Genomic DNA, 18,290 nt, shown 5'->3' on the forward strand with positions numbered 1-18,290 from the left:
CTAGTGGTTAGAGCTACTGCCTCAGCACCCTGAGGTTGCGAGTTCAATTCCAGCCTGCTCCTTGTGACTCTGGGCAAGTCGCTTAATCCCTCCGTTGCCCCGTACCACAGCTAAATTGTGAGCAGGAGCAGATAGGGAAAATACTTAAGAGTACCTGATTACTATTCAATGTAGCAGCTTTGAGCAAATCTCTTCAAGAAAAGTCAGTAAATAAACATAGAGACCAATGTGGGAGCTCATGTCCGTCATTTTGAGTAGCGAGACTGCACAGGGCAGGAGCATAGGATTGCTCTTGCTCCGACTCACTACTGGACCAGCAGGGCTTAAGGTAGGTCTGGGCGAGAGGCCTGCGACGGGTCTGAGAGGGAGAAGACTCAAATAAAAACCATCCTCCATTTTTGGCCCCCAAATCTAGGTTTATATTTGAGTATATGCAGTATGTTTAAGCTTGTCTCTCGGTCCTTTCTCGTATTCACACTGCAGCCCTTTGCATAAAAAGGTTGGCGACCACTGCTCTACGTTGGCTCTTTGCTTTCTATACATTCCATTGCAGATTCTGCCTCTCCCAGCTTCTCTGAAAGGCTGTTTCATACATCCACTACCCTTTCCATAAAGAAATATCCACCGATGTACACTGCTAGGCCTACCTTCTTAGAGCTTAATAGGGTGGTGGTTCTGGAAATATACGCCTCATGAAAACTAACCATCAAACACAAAGTCATCTGTTTTGTGGGCAGTCCGGGGGCGGAGTCATCCCTTATGTGGTTAAGTGCTGATATTCAGCATTTAACTTCCTAACCAGACAAACTATACCGCAGAAAACACAACCTGTCATTGTCCAGTTTTACTTAGGCAGTTGAGTGCTGAATCGTACCATACGTAACTGAATAAGGAATTTCTGGCTACATAAACCCAGAAATTTAATGCTGGTGCCTGAACATAACATAACATAAAATTTTATTTGTAAACCGCAATATACTGTGAAGTTCGATACGGTTAACAAAAATGAACAAAGGACCATACATAAGCGGTGAGGATACAAATACAAAGAGCTTAGGAGCAAGACGAGGTCAATATCTGATCCAATCACGGTAAATTAATATTATTTTATTTTAAAAATTTCTAAACGGTTTACATAATTTACATACATAATTTTAAAACATGAAGAACCCAAGTAAGTAACAGTCTTCGGATACAGTTGAAGTTATAGATTCGGATTCCCAAATACAAATAGAAAGGGTGTGTATGTAGGAGATTAGATGTATTGGGGGGGGGAAGAGCTTGAGTGATACGCAGCGAGAAAACAGGATTTAATGCTTTGTTAGAAACTTACTGAACAGGTATGTTTTTAAGTTTCGCCTAAAATGCATGTATGATGAGGCCCCTATGATGGGGAGTAGTTCCTAGCTTAGGTGATCTGCTTGGTAAGATATAAGAACATAAGAATAGCCTTACTGGGTCAGACCAATGGTCCATCAAGCCTGGTAGCCCATTCTCATAGTGGCCAATCCAGGTTACTAGTACCTGGCCAAACCCCAAGGAATAGCAACATTCCATTATCTTTAGAGTAAGCAAGATTCCAGAACCCCAAAGAGTAGGAACATTCCATTATCTTTAGAGTAAGCAAGATTCCGGAACCCAAATCGTAGCAACATTCCATGCAGAATCCCCAAAGAGTAGCAACATTCTATTATCTCAGAGTAATCAAGATTCTAGAATCCCAAAGAGTAGCAACATTACAGAATCTCAGAGTAGCAACATTCCATGCTACCGATCCAGGTCAAGCAGTGGCTTCCCCCATGTCTTTCTCAATAACAGACTATAGACTTTTCCTCCAGGAAATTGTCCAACCCCTTCTTAAAACCAGCTACGTTATCTTCTCTTACCACAACCTCTGGCAACGCATTCCAGAGCTTAACTATTCTCCAAGTGAAAAAATATTTCCTCCTATTGGTTTTAAAAGTATTTCCCTTTAACTTCATCGAGTGTCCCCCTAGTCTTTGGCATTTTTGACGGAGTGTACCCGTTTTACTCCACTCAGGATTTTGTAGACTTCAATCATATCTCCCCTCAGCCATCTCATAAGATTTGTGAAGCAAGTATTTTTTTTTTTAGGCCTTCCTTGTAGGGAAGGGTAGGAGAAAATGGAGTTGGAACACAAAAGGCGGGCTGGGAAGGTAAACTCAAATACTGCCATCATGTAGTTTGGTAGGAGGCCATACTATGCCTTATACATGAAACTGCCCAGCTTGAATAATAAGCGAGCCTTGATGGGGAGCTAGTGCAGTCGCTTATAGTAAGGAGTGACGTGGTTGGTTTTCCTTAATCCGAACATAAGGCGCACAGCTGTGTGCTGTATCGTTCGAAGTCTGTTGTAGTGTTTCAGGGGGGCATGAAAGATAGATGAGGTAGCAGTAGTCTAGCATATTGAGGATCAGGACTTGATACAGGATTTGGAAGTGAAGGGCGTCAAAAGTAAGAACGAATGGATCACAGTTTCCAGAGTACTGCAAAGCCTTTGCGAACTACAGCAGCTGCTTGGGTTTCCATGGTCATCTTTCGATCTAGCTTCACTCCTGGGATTTTAATAGTAGATTGGGGCGGTAGGGTTTTATTTCTAATCAAGGTGTTTTCCTCATTCAGGTTTGGACATAATTCTAGCAGTGGCCAAAAAGCACTGCCTGCTGCCAGCTGAAAATTTACCCTTTTATTTATAGAGGAAAAAAAAAAAAAAAGAATGGATGAAAACCTGTGAGATTAAATTTCATAACTTCAAATAAGTTAATTTGGAAGTCGTGCACACTGGTGTACAGTAGTGCTTCACAAAGACTAGAAACCCTCCCTCTTGTACAAAACCGTTCCGCATTTTTTAGCGCCAGTCATGGCAGTAACAGGTCCGACGCTCATAGGAATTCTATGAGCGTCAGAGCTGTTACCTCAGCGGCCAGCACTAAAAACCACGCTACGTTTTTGTAAAAGGTGGGGTAAATGAAAAGTCCATAGTCTGTTGTTGAAAAAGACACGGGGGAAGCCACTTCTTGCCCTGGATCGGTAGCATGGAATATTGCTACACCTTGGGTTTTGGCCAGGTACTAGGGACCTGGATTGGCCACCGTGAGAACGGGCTAATGGCTTGATGGACCATTGGTCTGACCCAGTAAGGCTATTCTTACATTCTTATGTTCTTACGACTAATGATTTATCCCTCTACAAATGAATTTGTCAGCTATTACAGTATATAGTGCAAGATGTTGACTGACAGATAGAAACAGGGATTGCATTGGCATGCACATATCAAAAGAATTCCGGTACGCACATTGCAAAATTCTATAGAAGGTATTCTAGAACGACAGACATCTCTTATGACTTAGTAAAACAATGGCAGCCTTTCATTGTCTCAAGACTTAGTATTAAGCTTTGCATGTTGAGATGTAGCTATTTGTTGTTCTCTGTTGGCTTCCATAAATGTTGCTGCTATGTGTTCTTTGTAACCTGAATCCTTTGGCTTCCCATTATAATATGTTTTGCTTTCTTCTTTAATAAGTGGTGTGCTGCTGGCGTTGGAGAAGTTCTGAATTTTTAATAAATCGCTAATGTTTAAGTATTTTTTATTACAGTTTACAAAAATGACCATCTGATAAGGATTTGGTTCAATATGAGAATTTGTTCACATTCAGATTTTAGGGCATATATGTCCGAAGTGGCCTGAATTATTGTTACCTAGGGGAGGGCATGACTAATAAGTAGGATGAAAGATCCAGAGGTAGGGACCAGCCACTTTCTGCTTCCAAAGGTAACAATGTTAATATGTAATAAAATGAATACTGACTAGCCAGTTTTCAGGGCTATTACATTAGCCAGCAACAGCACCTAACTGGTTAAATACCTCTAAGCTGGCTAAGTACTAATATTCAGTATGAGATGGCCGCTGAATATCAGGCCCAGAGTCTCTAAACAGCGCTGATATCAGCAGCCACCCAAAAAGGCAGCTGACAATTGCTTATCAGTCGCACGATGGTCGCCTTATAGCGGTGGTCTCAAACTCGTGGCCCACTAATTACAAGAGTAAAAAAAAACAGTTTCTCGATCATACGTCTCTTTAGCTATAAATTACAATATTATTATTAAGACTTAGCCAAGAGGAAAGACTTGTAAACTATAAAGATTTTTACCTCATGCAAAATTGTCATTTCATTAATAAGACATTAACTATTTTTTTTCTGAGGCCCTCCAAGTACCTACAAATCCAAAATGCGGCCCTGCAAAGGGTCTGAGTTTGAGACTGCTGGCTTAACTGTAACCATGACATCCTGTTTGTCTTTGGGAAGCAGAGCTGAGATTGTGATGTCATAATGCCTCATTCCACCAATAAGAGCCAGCCTCATCAGTGATGTCACAATGGCTTGATTGTCCTGTTCTCCCCTCTGCCCTCCAACACAGCCAGCAGATTAACTGTTCCCCCTAACTCAGTAGTCTCAAACTCGTGGCCCGCCAGATACTCTTTTGAGGCCCTCGGTATGTTTATCATAATTACAAAAGTAAAATAAAAGAGTTTCTTGATCATATGTCTCTTTAGTTATAAATGACAATATTATTATTAAGACTTAGCCAAAAGGAAAGGCTTGTAAACTATAAAGATTTTTACCTCATGCAAAATTGTCATTTCATTAATAAGACATTAACTATTTTTTTTCTGAGGCCCTCCAAGTACCTACAAATCCAAAATGTGGCCCTGCAGAGGGTTTGAGTTTGAGACCAGTGCCTTATAGAGAATTGTGCCTCTGGGAAAGATAGATGCCGGAAATGGAGGCTGGGGTTTTCCAGGCCTCCATTTCCGGCACCTATCTTTGTCATGAATCGCGCCTATCTTTAGGTCACCTAACGCCACTTCCGGCATTAGCAACGCCCAATGTGGCATTAGACAGCCTAAAGCGCCCATGGAGGTGCGATTCTGGCACAGATTTTTTAGGCACCTTGAAACTCAGTTAAAAAACATTGTTTTAACGGCATTTTTTTTTTTTTTTTTTTCTGAGCTTGGGCATCTACTGGCGCCTTAAAAAAAAAAAAAAAAAAAAGACGTTAGTTAGGAATCCGGGCCATAGTGGATATCTGACTGTTGCATGACTTAACCAACTAGCCACAAAATTTAAAACACTAGCCGGCTAAGCTTAGCAGCCAGATTCAGCTGTCTAAATAGCTGGTATATTTTTGGCTACTAAAAACATAGTCAGTCAGTGTTAAACACTGACTTGGATGGCTAAATTTATACTATCCAAAAATAGACTGGATATTTAATGCCGGTCACCAGAAATGGCCCGGCATTAAACATCGACTCAGCACCAACTACGGGAGTCAGCCCGGCCATCTTCCATAGTCTGAATATTGGGCGCTGAGTGTATAAGATACTGATAATTTTTTTTTTAAGATTTTAGTCCATTCCATTGACCTAATGAAGAGAGGATAACTGTCAAAGATACATTAACCCCCTCCCCCCTTTGTTTTTTTTTTACAAAACCGTAATGCGGGTTTTAGCGCTGGCTGCAGAAGTAACAGCTCCGACGCTCATGGAATTCCTATGAGCGTCGGAGCTGTTACCACCGTGGACGGCCCTAAAAATTGTGCTACGCTTTTGTAAAGGGAGGAGGGGTACGTTTGGTCCATTAAAAATGGTCCACCCACAACTCGGCTGTTGAAATCTTAAACAACAAAAAAATGTAATTAAACATATAATCATTCTAATGGCAGAGAAAATTAAAAATTAAAGAGAATGCTTCTGTCCTCTTTTCTAAATAAGAGCTGGATGCAATCAGCCCTTTGATTTATTGATTAAACACTATTCAATGAGTTGGTGTACAGCTGGGCTAATCAGGGTGAAGTTAATGCATGCCAGAAGTGAGAGCAAAGCCTGGCTGGCTGATTTAAAAATGTTCTTCCCAGCTCCCAAATAACTGAGACAAGCAGGTTGAAATATGGTGCATTAAATTAATGCACATTGGAACTGGCTCTCCCTTCTTATATTGAGGGGGGGAGGGGAGGAGTCATCAAGGTATGGAAAAAGGCTAGCTTTTACTTCTCTTTGATTGAGAGTCATCAACCTACAGAATCTCAGTATCGCAAGTTTCTGACTCCCAAAGTAAATTTTAAAAAATGCTGCTTGCAAGCCAACTCATAAGCAGCATTATTCCAGTGGCCCAGGGACATTAGGACTCAGAGCTGTGGCCTAATGCTTCTGAGTTGCATCTTACAGGGGCTATCAAATTGTTCTCCCCCTATCATAACTTCCAAAACAAGGTCCCTTCTCCTGATCCCTATTCCCACCCTCTATCATTGTCTCCCTAATTAAGACTCCAACCCCTGATCATCATCCCACCAAATAAGTCCCCTGTCCAAATCAGAAGCCTTACCCCCAAACGACCTCTTGACACCCATAGGCCTACTGTCACAAGCCTTGTAGTCTAATGAGGTAGTGGGTCCTTGGACAGTAGTGATTCCCACAAGCCATCATGGTAACCCTAACGGTAGCTTTGTGGTATGAGGGGCAGTTGAAAAGTTAACAGCCCAACCAAGAAGCGAATGATGTGGATCCACGAAACTTACAAGTTATGCCACACTTTTCTTGACACTTTTCGTTTCATTTCATATCATTGAAAAGTGTCAAGAAAAGGGTGGAATAACTAATGTGGCCATTTATTTTTTTTTCATCAGAACGAGACATCTATTAATTGTCAGTCCCGCCACCCAATCCCACCCTCATCCCGCCCCCAATTTCTTCCATTCATTTTTCATGTACACATAATATCTTATTAATTCATAATGGTAACCATTAAATTTTTTTTTAAAACCTATACACAGAGAAAATGTTAATTATCATTTATATTTGGGGGGTTTTCAAAGATGTCAAGGCAGATGACTTTAAAATATGCAATGTCACCTCAGTAACTATAGAAAAATAGACAAATATAGTGCAAAATATAGACATCAGATATAAATTCTCAAAACTGACACATTTTGATCACTACATTGAAAATAAAATCATTTTTCCTACCTTTGCTTTCATGAGTCTTTGGTTGCATTTCCTTCTGACTGTGCAACCTTTCTTTCCTTTCTTTCTTTTTTTCTGCGCTCAAGCCTAACAATTGTCCCTTTCTATTCCCTCCCTCCCTCCCTCCTTTCCATGTCCTTAGTGCCCCCAATGTCTTCTTCCCATGTCCTTAGTGCCCCCAGTTTCTCCTTCCCATGTCCTTAGTGCCCCCAGTGCCTCTTTCCCATGTCCTTAGTACCCCTTCCCATGTCCTTAGTGCCCCTAGTGCCTCCTTCCTATGTACTTAGTGCCCCTTCCCATGTCCTTAATGCCCCTTCCCATGTCCTTAGTGCCCCCAGTGCCTCCTTTCTATGTCCTTAGTGCCCCTTCCTATGTCCTTAGTGCCCCTTCCCATGTCCTTAGTGCCCCCAGTGCTCCTTCCTATGTCCTTAGTGCCCCTCCCTTGCCAAAACTTGCCTATCTGCCTACCTCCCCCTCATTGCCTTCCAGCCTTTGTCCCACTCCCTCCACTGAAGCCAGCCAGCCTCCCTCCCTCCCTGCCGCGACGAATATGAGAAAGCTGAACTGCAGAACTCCTGCCTGTCTGTCTCCCTTCCTCCCTCTGAAGCCTACACGATTCTTCTGCCCCCTCCCCCCCGATCCATCAACGACGCCCACTGCTACTTTCTGCCCTTGCCGCAACCTCAGGAAAGGCAAGTCCAGGTGCCGGCCCAGAAGCCTTCTCCCCGACATCAATTCTGACGTTGAAGAGAACGTTCCGGGCCAGCCAGGCAGCGATTAGCTGGCCCGGAACTTCCTCTCCGACATCAGAATTGACGTTGGGGAGAAGGCTTCTGGGCCGGTGCCTGGACTTGCCTTTCCAGCTGTTGTTGCGGCAGGGGGCGGGTAAGCAGGGAGATTACCATTCTCCTGCGATCGCCTGTCTCGGTGTCCGCACACACAGCTTCGGGATGCCGTCGCTGAAAAGGGGATATTTTGGCATCCCGAAGCTATGCGTGGGGACAACGGGACAGGGGATCAGAAAAAGGGACGGTCCCCTTCAAAATGGGACATATGGTCACTTTAGGATTAACTCGTGAGTTTCATGGCTCCACATCATTCTCTTCTCGGTTGGGCTGAAAACTTTTCAGCGGTCCCTCATACTACTTTTAGGGGTCATGTTTCCTGGGGATTCCTCCTGCTTAGGGACCCACTAAGGTACCAGGAATGTGCTGGGAGTCCCATGGGTTCAGGAAGACCCTTTGAGGGGTGGTACTTCTGATCAAGTTTGGAGAGGGTGATCGGTGGAGGAGATGATGATAAGGGAACAAAGGATAGGGATGGTGATTGGAAGATCGGGGTTTTGATTGAAAGGGTGATGACTAAAGGGCAACCTCAGTGGCCCCTTTAAGATGCAGTCGGGAGTATCAAACCGAAATTTAGACGCTTGATGCTTCCGAATGGTAAAATAATCCCAGCTATTTTACTGGCTGTAACACAGCATGCATTGTGTAGCAGTGTTCCTCACACACCATGTTGAATTTAAATAGCAATGAGCTACATTCTACACATTTGTATATTGTGTACCTCTTACTATTTACCCCACAATGTCTTAAATAGCACTGAGTTAGGACAATAGAACCTGCATTACATCACATTAACAGGCAAATAACACAGGTTATTGCCCTAATGCAGCTTGATAACTCCCTCCCCCCAGGTGTGTGCTCTTTCGTAGTATGTAAGTGAAAAATACAATATATTAATTTGTAGGGATGTGTATTTGTTGGTGTGCATTAGAGAATGACACGGTGACAGAATTCATCACTGTCCCCGTCTCTGCGGATAACCGCGGGAAACAATCCTGTTTTATTCTCGTGTGTCTATCTCAACCTCAGTTCTTCTACACCAGTATTCTTCAATGCAAGGCTTGAGGGTTAGGGGTTGTGGCTTATTTGATCCAAATATAGAATAATGAAGCCACTGTGACATCACTGATGGGTTGACTCTTAGGCACTGGTGGTATGAGACATTATGACATCATAATATCTGCTCTGGATGCAAGAGACCGTCATTCTTTAGTGTCTATCTCAACCAGGGCCAGATTAAAGCGTAGACCCAGTAGGTATGTGCTTTGGACCCAAAAATATCAGGGGGACCCCAGGGCCGACATTAGGGGGGAGCAAACAGGGCAGGGGTTCCCGACTCCCTAGTTAGGTCAGCTTTCCTCCCTTCCACTCCCTCGCTGCCCTCTTGCCCACCGCCCGTAAGTGAACTGAACCCAGGCCAAGGGACTCTAACACTGCATGCGCCAGCTTCCCTTCTCATCCAAAACAGGAAGTTACGGTGCAGTGTTAGAGCGCCCCCCTGGGTTCAGTTCACTCTAACACTGCGCACATCGGCTTTCCATAATGTAACGAGAAGGGAAGCCAGCGTGCGCAGTGTTAGAGCGAACTGAACCCAGGCAGGGGAGGGGGGGCTCTAACACTGTGCGCACCAGCTTCCCTTCTCATCTGAAACAGGAATAATATATGGTAACTTTCTGTTTCAGAGAAGGTAAGCCAGCGTGCGCAGTGTTAGAGCCCTGCAGCCTGGGTTCAGTTCGCTGGTGGTCAAGAGGGCAGCGAGGGAGTGGAAGGGAGGGAAGCTGACCTCATCTATCCAGGCAGTGGGGGGGGGGAGAAATGCTGCTGCACCCAATTGGGGAAAGAGAAGGAAGGAGGGAGAGGAGGGGGAGAGAAATGCTGCTGCACCTAATTGGGGAAAGAGAAGGAAGGAGGGAGAGGAGGGGGAGAGGAGAGAAATGCTGCTGCACCCAATTGGGGAGAGAGAGGGAAGGAGGGAGATGGAAGACCAGGGAAGGAAGAGGAGAAGAGAGATGCCAAGACCATGGGAGGGAGGGGTAGGAGATACCAAACCATGGTGAGGGAGGGAAGGGAAGGAGACAGATGGCAGACCAGGGGCAAGGAAGGAGGTCGGGAGAGAAGGGAAGAAGATAAAATGCCAGATAAAGGAGGTGGAGGGAGAGATAGAAGGAGAGCAGAAAGATGCTAGAGCATGGGGGGAGGGAATGGAAACTAAGGAGACAGATGGAAATAAGGTGATCCTGTTTATTGAACTAATTTTAATATATTTTTTACTAATTCAGAGACTATAACTCCTTTCCTCAGGTCAAGACAGAGATACTGTAACAGCAGTATAGGGTACTGGCCTGATGAAAGAGGTTTTAATCTCTGAAAGCTAACTGAGAAATGTATTAGTCCAATAAAATGACGGGCACTAAATTTTCTTCCTGCCATGCCCCATGCCTCCTACCCATATGCTAAAATATAAATTGGTGGGCTTCTCAAAGCCCTGCCAGCTGAAGATCTCTTCCTCTAGGAAGGAATGGGGGGATTTAGTCAGAGGTGTTTGGAGGTTGCATAGAAGAAAAACTGTATATTGGCACTGGTATGGTAATCTTTATTGTTTGTTTTGAATTTTAAAATAAAAGAAATAAAGTGGAAATAAGGAAGTAAATAAGAAAATGGGTAAATAAATGAGGGTGGGGCATGGGTCCCTCAACGAATTAATCCTGCCCTGATCTCAACCTCAGTCCTTCTACACCAGCATTATTCAATTCCAGGCTTGAGGGTCAGTGGCTGGGTCCATTCATACTCTGATTCTTCCCTCTCTCTCCATAAAGAATGACATGGAGATGATTTCCCAAGGTTATCTGCGGTGATGAATTCTGTCACCATGTGCATTCAGTTCATTACTAGTTCTTAAAAATGTAGGGGTTGATATTTAAAGCAATTTAAACTAGCCAAAAATGACTTGTGGCCAATTAAATCACTTGGTCAGAGCTATTTACTGATAGCCAACGGCACTTGACTGGTTGCTGCAACTGAATATCACTACAGACTGCTAAACTGAAAAGCAGCTATTCTGTGGGCAGTTCGCGAGTGGAGTTGGCACTTATGCACTTAAGTGTCACTTTTCAGCACTTAACCGCCTAAGTTTAGCAGTCAAATCGGATCACAGTCAATCCTGTCTTTATGAAGTGACACTTAGGCGATTAAGGCCTAGATTCACTAACCTTCTTTTCCGTGTCCGATCTGTGGGCGATTGCAGGCAGGCCGACAAATTCACTAAAGGCCAGCATGCAAATGGGGGCGATCGGAGGAACGCCCCCCACCAACCACATGGACCGCTAGTGAGCGATCCTAAAGCATGCACAGACCATCTGTAGATGGTCAGCGCATGCTTACGGAGCTACGAGCTGCTTTTTTCTGTTTTTTTACTACTTTGGGAGCCTGTGATTTTAACCCGCAACCCGAGGGTTAAAACCATGGGCCCGCACTGCGGGGGAAGGACAGGAGAGTCGGGGCGGTAAGATGAGATTCGGGGTGCAGGGCGGCGGGTCGGGGCAGAGAACAGGGCGGCGAGAGGAGAGTCGGGGCTGAAAAAAGGCAGGAGAAGTTGGCAGAGAGCAGGAAAGGTCATGAGAGACTGGGTCCCCGTCAGTCGCTTCTTTTTGGATCGGCAAGCCCAGTCGGCGTTCCTGGAAAAGTTTTGTGAATCGCATCCCTTCCTACTTTGCATGCCGTTTACCCTCATTTGCATGCGCGGATCGGAATCGGATCGGCCACGAGGTTAGTGAATCGAGTCGGGGTCGCAAACAGATCTGTACACGATTGGTTTGCTTAGTGAATCTAGTCCTAAATGCTGAATATCACACTAAGGAGAGAATTTATCAAAGAGTGTTACCACAATGGCACACGCTAAATGCTAATAATGCCCATTATATTCCTATGGGCATTGTTAGCATGTAGCATATGCTAATGCGATTAACACAAGCAAACACAGTAGAGCCCTTTGACGAATACCCCCCTAAACGACATAAGAGACAGTTGGCCACATTAACTTGAATATTTAATGCTGGTGCACGGATATTGCCCGCCACTGAATATCTGGGAATAACGGTGTCAGCTAAAAGAAATGCTCACCACTGGCTGAATATCAACCCCTCAGTATGTGCTAAATTAATTTAACATACATTAACTTACAAATTAATATATGGTACTACTTACTGCAAGTTAAAACTTGTTATATAAAATTTCTATTAAAACAATTGTATGAAATGAACAAATAAGAAAAACAACCCTCAAAAATCTGGAAACATTTGGTAAAAATAAGAACAAAAGACAATTTTTTTTTTCCTGCACACATCCCTATCAGTTTCCATCTAAATGTGTTCAGTCCCCTACATGTCCAGATTATATCAGCTTGTTTGCAAGGTTTGCAAAGATGTACTAGGTTGCCACACAAGCCTGTGTTCTGAGCCATGTCTAGCAGTTTATCCTCTATTCATGCTGCAGGGTACGAAACTCCTGGGTGCCCGACTGCCTATGGCAATCTAGAATTCTCCAGGGCAGGCATGCAAAATCTTCACCCTCCCTCTGGGACAGGTAATTACATGATATTTTGTTAAGCTATGCTTTTCTTTCCTGACTTTCTAATTTCAGTCATATATTTTACTTCTTCAAAGCACTCTTAACTCTTGGCACTGCTATTCCCAAATGGAGAGAAATAAAATTATATATATATATATTTTTTTTTTTAAATCAATTTGTTTTAATTAGCAGTGCTTAACTGCATTTTCAAAATGTTTGTTCTGTAGTCTATTCTAGTCAGGCTTTATTACTAATGAAATTATTTATTGCCTTGTAAATACCACAATAATTTCACCGGCAAACCTGGAGCAATTTTTGCACAAGAGACAAACATTTGGGGGTGAACCTTTTATTTACCACACCTATAGGAAAGCATAGTGAAACGAGCTACAGAATAGATTAAGAACAAGCAAGTAAAGTTCAAAGTGTAATTCATCCTTGAATCTGACTCGACTTGCCTCGTATTGAGGATTTCGTTGAATTTAACCTCTCACTCTTGCATTCCAATATGGGGAACTGCAATTGCCCAGTTGTGCCAAGACAAAAAACTGCAGGCCACTGTACAAGATGCAGGCAGTGTTTATTTCAATAAACAATTTGTTGCGCACAAATAGACCACCTTTTAACAGGTAAAGGGACCCAACACGGTCCGTGTTTCGATCAATACATCCTCTCCCGCTATTGAGAACTTCTCAACCACGCAGTGTTTTGCCAAGAGTCGCTTTTAGCCTCTGATCCACCAGTTTCTGTGCCAGGACCTTTAGGGACTCCTGAGGAAGGCAGTTTTGTCGAAACACAGACCGTGTTGGGTCCACAGTCCCACAGTGTCTTTGGTTTTTATCAGATTTTTATTTCTGGGGAGCACTTAGGGTCAACCTTTTGGTTGTCGATCAACACGTCTTCATCAGGGGTCCCTGAATCTTATACAGTCTTGGATTCACGGTGGCCTCACTGCAGACTTGTTAGATTTTTCTTTGATTGTTCAGTTGTGATCATTATGGCTGATTGACAAAATTCTGATCAATCTTCCCCATAGATCTGTTATTGTTCTGGTGGACCCTTTAATAGATTGTTCTTCAGTGTGCAGGTAATATAAAGAAATGAAATAAAGTAGATAAGGTGATACCTTTTCTTATTGGACTCGCTCGATGCACTTTATGATGAGCTTTTGAAGGTAACCCTTCTTCAAATCAGAAATAAGCAAATGAAGGGTTAATTTCAAAAGAGTCTTCATAAAATGCATTCAGTTAGCCCAATAAAAAAATGTATTACCTAATTTCCTTTGTGTTTTGTTTTTATTTCTTTATATCGCCTTGGAAAACATGGCCACCACACCTTTTCACTCTACAATACTGAAAACGCTTGATCATAAAGTGAATCAAACTTTTGCCTTTCATTCTTTTGCTGATGTGTCCAGATTAATGCAGCTGGTGTCAACAGGAGACCTTTGTACTAAAGTACAGCACATTTTCGTACTTACTGTGTTATTAGGTGCAAAAACGACTAGGTGATAATTGCAAAGACTATTTGGAAACTGCTGGAGGTGTTCCCACAATCCCTCTGCACTTACTGTACCACGGGGTCCTTTAATTGTGGGTTTACTTTGGCCTAACGTGAGATTTTCCCGTGTGCTAAGCCCATTTTCAGCACGGCCGTAAAAGAGGATATTTTCCATATCTTCAATATCTGCCTTTGAACTAATGTTAGCATTAGCGTACAGTCATATAAAAAGAAAAAAAATTAATGCGGGACACAGGAACACTTAGAGCCTGATGCTATAAACAGGACCTAAATCAGTAGGAGCTTAGGGAAAGGGCACCTACCACATGTCATTTAAAGTCAGGTGTTATTTATAGAATTGTGCCTAGTGGTGTCTAACTCGAGTTAGGCGCTGATAGGCGTCAGAGTATTAGGTCAGGATTTTCTTGACCTAAAATCCTGGGTGCATATGAAGCAGTTTGGCGATTAGTATATGGGAAGTATTGATGTCCCCGTATAAGACTCTGGTGAGACTTCATTTGGAATATTGTGTAGAATTCTGGAGGTCGCACCTTCAAAAAGATATAGAAAGGATGGAGTCGGTCCAGAGGAAGGTTACTAAAATGGTGCATGGTCTTCATCATAAGGCGTATGGGGACAGACTTAAAGATCTCAATCTGTATACTTTGGAGGAAAGGCAGGAGAGGGGAGATAGGATAGAGATGTTTAAATACCTACACGACGTAAATGCGCATGAGTCGAGTTTCATTTTTTACAGAAAGGATTCTAGATGCGTGGAAGTGTCTCCCGGAAGAAGTGGTAGAGAGAGAGACTGTCTGAATCCAAGAAAGCGTGGGATAGGCAAGTGGGATCACTTAGAGAGAGGAAAAGAGAGTGGTTGCTGCGAATGGACAGGCTGGATGGGCCGTTTGGCCATCATGTTTCTGTTTCTAGACTCTGAACCCCTCACCATGCCTAATTTTCAGGTAGGGCCTGGTAGGTGTAGATTCTAACATGGCACCTATTCATTTAGGTGCCTACCTGAAAATGATTTTTTTAATTGGCTTTCGCAGATGATTTGATGATTATTTTGACTGATCTAGAACATTCTTTGCCTCATCTTATTGATGCAATATCTGGATTTGGATTTCATTCTGGGTTTCGTTTGAATTATCAGACATCTGTAGCCCTTCCGTTTAATCAGTTGTTGAAGGAACATTGGAATGGAATTTTCCCATTAACTTGGGCATGTGAAACAGTTACTTATTTAGGGATCATTATTCCACAAGATATTACCCAATTAAATTATCTTAATATTCAACCATTGTTGAATAAGACCAAATCACGTTTATTAGTATGGAGACATTTTCCTATCTCTTTAATGGGACGTATTGCTCTCTATAATATGATAATTCTTCCTCAATGGTTATATCAAATGCTGGCGTTGTCGTTTCTAAAGTAGTAGAATGTCAATTAAATAAATTGATACGTGGATTCCTTTGGATGGGGAAAAGGACACGTATTTAGAACATAAGAACATAAGAATTGCCACTGCTGAGTCAGACTAGTGGTCCATCATGCCCACCAGTCCGCTCACGCGGCGGCCCTCTGGTCTAAGACCAGCACCCTAACTGTGACTGCCGATAGTAAAGGTGGATTGGGTTTATTACAGTTGAGACAATTTGTTGAGGCTTGTCATATGCGTCACATACATGATTGGTTTCTCACAACATCTTATTTTTCCTGGACTATAATAGAGTTAAAATTATTGAGACCTTAACACTTTACATACTTCTAGGATGAAGACTGCTGTTCGAGAAGTCCTTATTTTTTAATTGTTCCTTTGAGATCCACTTGGTGAGGGATATGTAATCGATTAAAGTTTGATTTCAGAACTACGCCTCTTACACCCATTTGTGGTAATGGCTCCTTTTTACTTAGCATAACATCTGCAGGTTTTCAATCTAATAAACAAGGAAATATTTTATATCTATACCAGATATTAACTGATGAGGGTAATTTACCAACATCATCACAGTTACGTACTGTTTATAATTAGTCTAGATTGAATATATATATTCTTATATGCAGTTGAGATATTTTGTGACTTCCTTACCTTCATTGTCACTGAATGTTAAAATATACGATACTCTTTCAGAATTACCTTGGTTAGATGCCCAATTGATTGTACCCCTTAAATATTTTAGACATTCATTATTGGATCTTTCTCCTAATTTAGATTACTATAAAATAGTTCAAGCTTGGAATGAAGAATTGGGGATTCAGCTTTAAAGATTTTATATGGTTTTCTTTCTGATATCACCTATTTTGAAATGGGTTATAAATTTATTTGTAGAATATATATTGCTCCCTGGAAAGAGACTTGGGAGTTCTGATTGACCAAGTCGATGAAGCCGTCCACACAATGCATGGTGGTGGCAAAAAGGGCGAACAGAATGCTAGGAATGATAAAGAAGGGGATCACGAACAGATCGGAGAACGTGATCATGCCACTGTACCAGGCCATGGTGCGCCCTCATCTGGAGTACTGCGTCCAGCACTGGTCGCCGTACATGAAGAAGGACATGGTACTACTCAAAAGGGTCAAGAGAAGAGCAACTAAAATGGTTAAAGGGCTGGAGGAGTTGCCGTACAATGAGAGATTGGAGAAACTGGGCCTCTTCTCCCTTTAAAAGAGGAGACTGAGAGGAGACATGATTGAAACATTCAAGATAATGATGGGAATAGACTTAGTAGATAAAGACAGATTGTTCACCCTCTCCAAGGTAGGGAGAACAAGAGGGCACTCCCTAAAGCTGAAAGGGGATAGATTCCGTACAAACGTAAGGAAGTTCTTCTTCACTCAGAGAGTGGTAGACAACTGGAACGCTCTTCCGGAGTCTGTTATAGGGGAAAACACCCTCCAGGGATTCAAGACAAAGTTGGACAAGTTCCTGATAAACTGGAACATACGCAGGTGAGGCTGGACTCATTTAGAGCACTGGTCTTTGACCTAAGGGCTGCCGCGTGAGCAGACTGCTGGGCAAGATGGACCACTGGTCTGACCCAGTGGTGGCAATTCTTATGTTCTTATGACTTTGCTTCATTAGGTTCATGTTTGAAATGTGGTCACCCTAAAGCTAATTTATCTCAAATGTTTTAGACACGTCCTTTGATACGCCAATTTTGGAGTGTTGTTTTTTTCCAAGATTGAACAACTGTGGAAAATTGATTCGCATCGTAATAGTTATAACATATTTTGGATTTTTGATCTTAAACATCCTATTCCAAGAGGCCTTAAAGGCTTTCTTCAAAGAACACTTTTATCAGGTCTGAAAGTCATACTCTATCTTTGGATTGGACCCTTGAGGCCAACATATAGTCATTGGCATTCTAGAATGTTACTCATCTTGACAATGGAAAGTATGCAATTATCAGAACAGGATAATAGACAAGGAAGACAATTTTATACTATTTGGCAACCTTATTTAGATACTTTAACACCACATACTCTCAGTTGTATATTATTTAATATGTTATGATTTTTTTAAAATCACAGCTCTAGAATGGGGGAAAAAGGGAAGGAATTGGGAACATTTGCTTCTATTGATAATGTTTATTATATAATAATTCTGTAAATTTTGGACTCCTTTTACTAAGGTGCACTAGCGTTTGTAGTGCACGCAGGAAATGACCATGCGCTACGCTTCTAGAACTAACGCCAGCTCAATGCTGGCATTAAGGTCTAGCGTGCGTGTCAATGTAGCGCGCGCTAAAGCCCTAGCGCACCTTAGTAAAAGGAGCCCTCTGTTTTTCTTCTTGTTGTATTTGAAATGTTTTTTACTCTTTTGTTTGTATTTGAAAATTTAATAAATATGATTAAATATAAATTGGCTTTTAGGGGCCCTGTTCAATTAGCACTGATTAAACCAATTAAAAAAACTGTTAGGCACCTAGATTGGCGAGGCACGCCAATCAAGGTGCCTAATGGCGGGTGCTTTTTTTTTTTTTTTTTTTTTTTTTTTTTAGAATCAGGGCCTTACTGTCTCCTATTTAGGAAGCACTACAGGCTCTTGCATTGTGGACATGTTAACCAGTTACCAGGCTGGCTTAGAGCTTCTATGCCCATTCTCTGCCCTTGACGTGCTCCCACCAAAATACAGTTTTTAAAAATACCATATGCTTAGTACATGCACATAGCAAAACCAGCGCAGAATGCTTTACTGCCGTGTTACTCAACCTGCGGTACGAATACCCCAGGGAGTACGCCAGCCACCTGTTGGGGGTACACAGCCTGGCTGCCGGAGAGAAAGTTCCAGGCCAGCATTGACGTCGGGGGTAGGCTTGTAGACTGGCCG

At 42.5% G+C, this 18,290-nt stretch overlaps 1 protein-coding gene across 3 annotated transcripts in view; it reads left to right on the forward strand.

Moving 5' to 3' along the window:
* Positions 1–18,290, forward strand: part of BEGAIN (brain enriched guanylate kinase associated) — a 205,462-nt gene that overhangs the window by 55,748 nt on the left and 131,424 nt on the right. For 2 of the 3 annotated variants that reach the window (XM_033951536.1, XM_033951538.1), the window contains exon 2: positions 12,379–12,468. The exons of the other annotated variant lie outside the window; for it this stretch is intronic. In XM_033951536.1, the coding sequence (XP_033807427.1) occupies positions 12,379–12,468 (90 nt within the window). The remainder of the gene's footprint in view (positions 1–12,378; positions 12,469–18,290) is intronic. 3 annotated transcript variants of the gene reach the window in all.

This window comes from Geotrypetes seraphini, chromosome 7 (assembly GCF_902459505.1).
Source record: "Geotrypetes seraphini chromosome 7, aGeoSer1.1, whole genome shotgun sequence".
Lineage (NCBI taxonomy): Eukaryota > Metazoa > Chordata > Amphibia > Gymnophiona > Dermophiidae > Geotrypetes > Geotrypetes seraphini.